The sequence below is a fragment of the Vipera berus genome, assembly GCF_964194415.1.
Source record: "Vipera berus genome assembly, chromosome: Z".
Classification (NCBI taxonomy): Eukaryota; Metazoa; Chordata; class Lepidosauria; order Squamata; family Viperidae; genus Vipera; species Vipera berus.
Window position 1 is genome coordinate 121343908 of NC_138205.1, and position 8711 is coordinate 121352618.

At 41.3% G+C, this 8711-nt stretch overlaps 1 protein-coding gene across 1 annotated transcript in view; it reads left to right on the forward strand.

Moving 5' to 3' along the window:
• LOC308679045 (receptor-type tyrosine-protein phosphatase N2-like) overlaps window positions 1–8379 on the forward strand; it is a gene marked incomplete at its 3' end in the record, with an annotated part of 84115 nt that extends 75736 nt beyond the window's left edge. Inside the window, exons 7-9 of the mRNA XM_081346280.1 lie at window positions 5644–5872; window positions 6643–6951; window positions 8293–8379. Of these exons, the coding sequence (XP_081202406.1) occupies window positions 5644–5872; window positions 6643–6951; window positions 8293–8379 (625 nt within the window). The remainder of the gene's footprint in view (window positions 1–5643; window positions 5873–6642; window positions 6952–8292) is intronic.
• Between the last annotated feature and the right edge of the window lie 332 nt (window positions 8380–8711).

The following is an 8711-nucleotide window of genomic DNA, read 5'->3' on the forward strand; positions in this document are numbered from 1 at the left end:
AATACCTTAACATCTGTTTTTCTATGTATTTTACACAAGTAAATGACAAGGCTTGTGGGGTGATAAAAAGTTACAAATGGGTTCTAAAGTGCAGAAAAGCGCAGTTGTGGAGTATACCATGTTAAGCTTATGAATTTCTCTGTATGGAAGTAACATGTTTGTGTGGTGTTTTTTTTTAAAAAAACAGCACAATTGTGAAATGATTGAATGGTTGCCAAGGTAGCATCAGTAATTCAATTTTTAGCCAGCCTGACATAAAATAGAAGAGGGGAGCTTTGTCTTATGGCTGTAGTACTGCATCCATCCTGTTTCCTTTTCACTTTTTTTTAATTAAAAGAAAACACCAATGCACACATTAATTATTATTTGTCTTGCTGTGCAGAAACAGTTTTTTAATAAATATTTTCTACTGAATGCAGCCAAAGAATGCAAAAGGAAAGTGTGCTTGACGTTGAGGACAAAAATTGACTTGCTACCTGCTAGAAATGAATTCAGAATGGCGATTGGGGAAATTTTGTTTTAAGCAGAAAAAGCTCACATAATATAAATACTCAACTTTTTGCTGTATTCTTGGTGCTCTCTGAGCTTGATTGGTTTCTTGCAGATCCTTCCTTACCTAAACCAGGTAACATCATCAGTGCTAGTAAGGAGTGGGGTTTGGTCTCAATTTATATTCTAGTGGCTTAACCTGTCAGCGTTGGTGGGAATGATCCTGATGATTCTTTGGTTGGGCTGTTCACTATTGGTTTGTTTAGCAGTTCCTTGATTGGAGTATTGTTTCTTCTTGATTGTTGGTCTGATATTAATCTTGGTGTTAATCTATGCTCATCTGGGTGTTTATTGCTGGTAGGGAGGTGTTTTGGTCTTTTTGTTCTGTTTTTGGTTTGTTGATTGTCTCTTTTGCACACTATGTAGATGTTGTTTATGTCTATTTGTTCATTAATGACCAATTGAGACTCTTGGTGGAGCAGTGGGCTAATGCCTCCTTAAGTAACACCAGCTGCCTGCAATTAGTGCAGGTTCGAGTCCCACCAGGCTCAAGGTTGACTCAGCCTTCCATCCTTCCGAGGTAGGTAAAATGAGGACCCAGATTGTTGGGGGCAATAAGCTGACTTTGTAATAATGCCGCTTGGGGGGGGGGGAAAGCCCTAATAATAAGCAGGCATATACATAGAATGAAGGCTATTGCTAAGCACATTGGTTTGTGCTTAGATTGTAAGCCGCCCTGAGTCTTCGGAGAAGGGCGGGATATAAATGGGATTAAAAAAAAATTGTCAGATTGTCAGGCTTCCAATCAAGGAACTGCCAAACAAGCTAACAGTACACAGCTCAACCAAAGAACCATCAGGACTACTCCCACCAACACTGACAGGCCAAGCCATGAGAATATAAATTGAGGGCAAACCCCACTCCTTCCTAGACCTGATGATGTTACCTAGTTTGGGTAATGAAACATCTGCAAGAAAAGAAACAAACTCAGAGAGCACCAAGGACCCCAAAGTTCAACCTTAAACTACAAATATTCTTCCTTATTGGTACTCAACTTGTTCTTTAAAAGTATACTTCTCATGGAAAGAATGTACAGCTTCTCTGAATATCTTTTCCCTTAATAAACATATTTCTATTCTAATGCAATATTCTATATTGATTATGCATGACATTTCCATATCTGGAAATCATATCATTTTAATATGTCAATATATCATAGCTTTTCAGTTAGAAAATTAGTTATTCAGTTCAAAGTTAGTTATTGCTAACTAATAGGTTGTTTCTGGTTGAGGAGAAAACTTTCATCTCCTTCTCAATATCTGAATAATGTGTAATGTTGCCCACATGTTTATTGAGCAAATGGATACTTGGCTTTTCACTTCTTGCTTGCAGTAGTAATAGCATCCCTGTGTAGACCAATCCATCTGCCCTCCCTTTCTATTGAATAAAGGTGTTTGTCCAATTGAACTTTTTGGTATGAATTCTAGGTGTAATTTTTCATCTTGGATCTTTTCATTCTGTTTGAAGTCACAAATTCTTTCTTTGTATACTATCTATCATCTTCTACGGAAATTCTTGCTCACCATAATGGCTCAGAATTCAACTCATCCAAGAAGCTTCTTCATTTCTGCCTGAATGGAGTTCTGACTGAAGAAACTTTTTGGATGACAAATGAAACATTTTCAAGGGGAAAAAACAACAACAAGAAAGTCCAGTTGCCTTTTGAAAAGTTCCTTTGAGACATCCATGACCTGGATGGTTGAGAATCTCTATAGACAAATCCAGAAGTGGTTTCCCAATAGATAATTTTTTTCTCTTTAATTAAAACAGTCAATTTTGCTATCTCTGCCAATTTATCACATTTACCATTTATTCTTCCATTGTAGGAATTTGTGCATCTATCTTTGTGCATATAAGATTATCACTGCTATCAACATATATATTAAAGAAGTTCTACATCTTTTTTCAAGCTCATTGTCCATAAAACCTAAACAGAAACCTTTGGTTCCCATTTTTTGTTTATTTTAAGAATCTTCTGAATTAAAAATATCCCAATAAAAAGAACATTCTTTGCATTTGTATTTCCAGCATACATTTGAAACTCCTTTATACACTTTTGACAATTTTTGAGCATTAAATATGTACTATACCTCATCTTATAAAAATTTTCTTTCAGATTATAATTAAGTTTAAACTTCAATCTATTTGTCCACATAGTTTTCAAGTGTAATTCAACTTCTAATAACTTCATGGTTATGTATTTGCAGTTTTCTTGGTAACAGAATTGACGTTTTTTGCAACAGCCATCTAAGACAGTTTTTCCAGCTGTCTGGTGTTACCTACAGACTTTGGCTTGACTGATGGTCTCTCATCCAAGTTACTAATCAAATCTTTGGCTTGGTGAAAATTAGCAGTTTTGAAATAGAGTCTTTAAATAATGCAATACTGCAATAGATTGGTTGGAAAACAGACAGTGCAATTACAAACTCTGTACAAAACAAACAGTATATAACAGAACAGCTTAGATCAAAAAGCAGATATGTCAAGGTTCTGACTAATGAAACCACATAAAGCAGAACTCTGAGGCTTGAGCACATGTTTATTGGATACATAATATCAGCAAAGTCAAAAGTAAAACCAACTCTGAAATTTCCCTAGAGATTCGAAGTAACTAAAAGTAAACTCCCTTTCCCTCTACAATGCTATAAATCACACTACCAATGAAAGCAATTGGCGGACTTCTCTAATCGTCTTTGCTCCTCCTTCCTGCACTTGAAGGAATGATCTTGGTTCCCACGAAACTGCTTAGTGTTTTGTCTAGCGATACAAATACCAATACTATTTTCCCCCTTCTCCCCCTATCTATGTGGCAACTCAGAACGAAAAAGATGGCTTCAGCCAGGTTTGTTTCAGAAGTTGACAGTCGGACCCCCCCGAAAGGGAAAGGAGTTCCTGAAAGATGATAAGCATAAATACACATAATGTGATGCTAATCTTTTCATGGTTCCCTAGTCTTTGGGGAACATTTGTTATGAAATTTATTTATTAATCTTTCTGCCTTCACATGTCTATGCTTTACCTAGGTAGCTTCTGACAAAGGGTAGTCCTTCCATTGTGAACTAGATACTGTAATTTCCCCTTGTACAACTTACAGTCAAGAATCTGTTTTATTTCGTAATGAGTATCACCCTCCACTATCATGGGCCCTGAGGCAGTTCGAGGTTTTGGTCTCAAAGTTGATTCTGTAACTGGAAAATTGGATGTAGTTTCCCCAATAGTTGTGGGAGTTTAAATCAATTGTGACAGAGCAAATAATCCTTACAACGGGGAAAGGACCAATGAATTTGGGTTCCAGCTTCTTATAAGGCAATTTTAATCTTAAGTATTTGGTCGAGAGGTAAACCTTCTCTCTTATATGAAATGCCCTCTGGGGAGATCGCCTCTTATCTGCCTGCTCCTTATAAATTTTTGCGGCTTTTTCCAAGAATTGGAAGCTTCCCAGGCAGGCAATTAAAAGCAGTCTTCCATTCATCCCCTTCCTTAATTCTTACTCAGTAGTAAGCCTCCCATAGGTCCAGTTTAGTGAAAATCTTCCCCCATGCCATATGGGCCAACATGTTCTTCATCAGGGGAAGAGGGAACATGTTCTCCACATTAACAGCATTTAAGCCTTTAAAATACAGATGCACAATCTCAGAGTCCCATCTTTTTTCTCTTTTTTTTGCTGGTTGGATGAAACCTCTAGCCAGGTTCTTATCAATGTATTCTCATAGTTCAGTCATCTTTCTGGGGGGTCATAGAATATATCTTTGGCTTGGGGAGTTTTGTCCCTGTCAAGATTTCAACTGCACAGTCAGTAGCTCGATAAGACACATCAGCTAGGTTCTGGTGATCATTAGGGATAAGTTGGATCCCAAGCAAACTCTCAGCAGCAATTTTCAAAGTCTCAGTCAGTTCCTGCCTGGCTCCAGTAGGGGTGCCTTCTCTCTCTTGGCGATCATAAGGAGAAGGTAGGAGCCCAATTCCTAATCTCATAGTTCTCACACTGTTTTCCCACCATATGGTAGGTCGCCACTTATCTAGCCAAGCCGGCCCCAGGATTAAAGTCTCAATCATTTTGGGGATCACTACAAATCTGAGAATCTCCCAATGCTACCCTATCTCCAGCTGTACTGGTTAAGTTAGGTGACCCTCCAATTAATGACCCATTGACCTGCTCAAGCCTCATGGCTAGGGACAGTTTTTTGGTTCGGATTCCTAGCTTAAGCACAGTCTGCAGGTTAATCAGTCATCAAGTGCAGCCTGAATCCAGTAGGACTTCTAATTTTGCTTGGACCCCTGTTTTAGGGACTATGAGTTTAGCAGAGAGGGCGAAAGAAGGGATGGCTCGACTCACCATTGGATCATTCTCACCTTCAACATCACTATCATATGGGCTGGCAGTGGTTAGTGTTCAACCGGAGTTCTCTCTCCCACTTTGAAGGGAAGGAGACCTGAATGGGTTGGCTTTGATGTACCCAGCTTGATCTCTCATGGCCCCATTGCTGCGGCTTTTTTTATTTTGAGGTGGTGGGTGGGGTGGTCCTTCCCATGGGAACTGGCACTAGGCATTTAGCTGCTCGGTGTCCCTGCTAGCTGCACTTGAAGCACTTGATAGGGGATCCAGTAGAAACCTGAGAGGTGCTGGCACCAGGAGCCATGGTTGGTCACCACCTGAACTGGCATCTTTCTTGGATTGCCTGGGCTTTGATTCAGGGGTGCTGGGTGTCTTCTAGCACTTGAGTTTGATATCTAAGGTTACTGCCATCCGGTAACACTCCCAGGAATCCCCCAGTAGGTTCAGGCCTGATACAGGTCAAAGTCCAAGCACTCCTTAAAGCAGTGGATGAGTATTTAAGCATTTAAGGCTGCCCCTCGCCCTCATTTTGGCTCCTCAGAACATCTCTGTTATGTTTCTGCCAGCCTATAAGTCTTTGTTAATTAGAGAGAGACCAATTAGAAAACAAGTGAGAGTGTGGCCTGCAGGAGCTATGGATGCTCTACAAGACTGTTTTGGGTGCACAAATTGGAACATATTTAAAGAGGCTGCAACGAATGGACAAACATACTGATGTGAACAAGTATGCTTCTACTGTTTTTGCTTATTTCCAAAAGTGTATGGAGGATGTCAGTTGTTCTTAAGTCTATTATCATGCGAGCAAATGAGAAACCTTGGATGTCACAGAAGGTCCATGTAGTGTTGAAAGTGAAAAACACAGCTTTCAAATCAGGTGATGCGGCAGCACTTAGAAAAGCAAGAGCTGAGTTGAGGCATGCTATAAAATCAGCAAGCAGGCCTATAGTCAGAAAGTGCAGAATTTCTTTCAAGATCGTATGTGGCAAGGTATTCAGGTAATTACTGATTATAAGGCAGCTTCCCTGACATGTAAGGGTGATATAGACTCTCTAAACAAGCTAAATATGTTTTTTTTTGGATGGTTTGAGGCCACAAACAACATTCCAGTAAGGAAGTCAACACTCAGAAAGCTGCGGGTCCTAATAATATCCCTGGGCAAGTACTAAAGGAGTATGCTGACCAGGTGGCCACTGTTCTCACAGACATCTTCAATCTCTCGTTGCATCAGACTTTAAGACACAAAGGTAAAGGTAAAGGTAAAGGTTCCCCGCACATGCGTGCTAGTCGTTTCCGACTCTAGGGGCCGGTGCTCATCTCCATTTCATAGCCGAAGAGCCAGCGCTTGTCCGAGGACATCTCCGTGGTCATGTGGCCGGCATGACTAGACGCCAAAGGCGCACGGAACGCTGTTACCTTCCCACCGTAGTGGTCCCTATTTTTCTACTTGCATTTTTACGTGCTTTCGAACTGCTAGGTGGGCAGAAGCTGGGACGAGTAACAGGCGCTCACTCTGCTACGCGGCACCCGGGATTCGACCCGCCAAACTGCCGACCTTCCGATCGACAAGCTCAGCGTCCTAACCCACTGAGCCACCGCGTCCCTCACAATCATTATACCAGTGCCCCAAAAAAACTAAAATCACATGGCTTAATGATTACTGTCCAGTTGCACTCACTTCCATTATAATGAAGTGTTTTGAGAGATTGGTAAAGGACTATATGTATTCATATCTTCCCCCTACATGTGACTCATTACAGTTTGCCTATTGGAAGAACCGCTCTGTAGAAGATGCACTTTACTATGTGCTTCATCTTAGCTTAGCGCACCTGGAGGGGAAGAATACGCATGTGCAAATGCTGTTTGTGGATTTTACTTCAGCATTCAACACAATCATCTCTCAGCATCTGGTGAACAAACTGGGCTGTGTCTTGAGTCCGCTACTGTTCACCATGATGACCCACCACTGCTGTGCCAAATCTCCTATGAATCATATTGTGAAGTATGCAAATAACACAGCAGTGGTGGGTCTTATCCGGGATGACAGTGAAGATGCTTATAGGGAAGAGGTGAAGGCTCTGGTGGACCAGTGCAATAAAAGTAACCTGGTTCTAAATGTGGATAAAACAAAGGAGATTATTGTAGATTTCAGAAAGAGCCAGCATAGTCATGCTCCACTCAGTATCAAGGATGCAGCTGTAGAGGTGGTCAACAGTATTAAGTATCTGGGGGTGCAGATAAATAACAGTCTGAATTGGTCTTTCCACACCTCATCCTTAGTGAAGCGTGTAAACCAGTGTCTGCATTTCCTGCATGACATGAGGAGACCACATCTCTTTCCTTCTGTCCTGGCCACTTTTTACAGAGGCATGATTGAAAGCATTTTAACAAACTGCATCATTGTCTGGTTTTGTGGCAGCAGTGTCTCAGACAGAAATTCCATACAGAGATTGGTAAGAACAGCCGAAAAGATCATAGGAAGCTTGCTTCCTGGTATTCAGGATGCTTCTTATAAATGCTATGTGCTCAGAGCTCAAAGCATTGTTAGAGACTTCACATACTCTCTTTATGGTCTGTTTCTGTTGTCCCCTCTGGGAGGAGGTTTTGAAGTATTTCTAGCAGGACTACCCGATTCTGTAATAGCTTTGTTCCCAATGCCATCTGTCTGGAAAACTTGCAAGTTTCATTTTTCTCACCATGCACATGTATACATAACTCAAACTACTAGACTATTGTTTATCTGTGTCATATAATATATGTGGGTATATGCATAATTCTGTATTTATTTTTATGTAGTGTATATTGGAGGTGGTGACCCTTTGAGAGCTGGATGCAACAAAATTTCATTTTAATGTATGACAATTAGTGTACATTCAAAGTGACAAAGTTATTCTATTCTATTCTATTCTATTCTATTCTATTCTATTCTATTCTATTCTATTCTACTCTACTCTACTCTACTCTACTCTACTCTACTCTACTCTACTCTACTCTACTCTGCTTTATTCTATATTCCATTCTATATCCTGTCCTATCCTATCCTATCCTATCCTATCCTATCCTACCCTACCCTACCCTACCCTACCCTACCCTACCCTACCCTACCCTATCCTATCCTATCCTATCCTATCCTATCCTATCCTGTTTCTGCTACTGCCTTATTCTGCCTATGACTTTTTGGAATTCTTGCACAAACCTTATAACCGGATGGCCCCTTTGCCTTAGGTTGTATATTTCCACCTTGGCTTGCAGGGCTTGGGACTCATCTTCAAACCTGACTCTCAGTTTTTCCAGGAAAAGGTTTATGTTCCCCAGTTCCATTGTGTCTTCATTGTGGAGGCTGGTCATCCATTCTGCAATTTCCCCTTCTAGATTTGCTACCACTGCATTCTCCATCACTCTCTTGTCAGGATAATCAAGAGCATAGTGATTCAGGTGGGCCCACACTTGGTTCATCAAGAATGCCAGCCTATCTGGATCCCCAAGTGTGGCTCTGATTGGCAGTGGGTCCACAGGGGGTGGAGGCGCAAAGTGCACCAGGCGCCAGCCAAGCCACTGGTACTGAGGCTGCGGTTGAGGTTGAGCCAATCTCTGGAACCCTCTTGGTTGTCCAGTTGGGCTTGCAGCTCGCTGAAGGCATGGGGGGCTTCACCTGGGTCCTGGGTTCAATGCTGAGGCTGGTCTGGGGAGCAGGGAGACAGCTCAAGCTATGGTAATAGGACTCAGCCTCTGGCAGGTAGGAAGTAGCTGCATTGCTCTGGCTTCGGCTCTGACTGAGACTACGTAACATGTGATCAAGGTCACTTCCCTGATGTCCAACCAGTCAAAA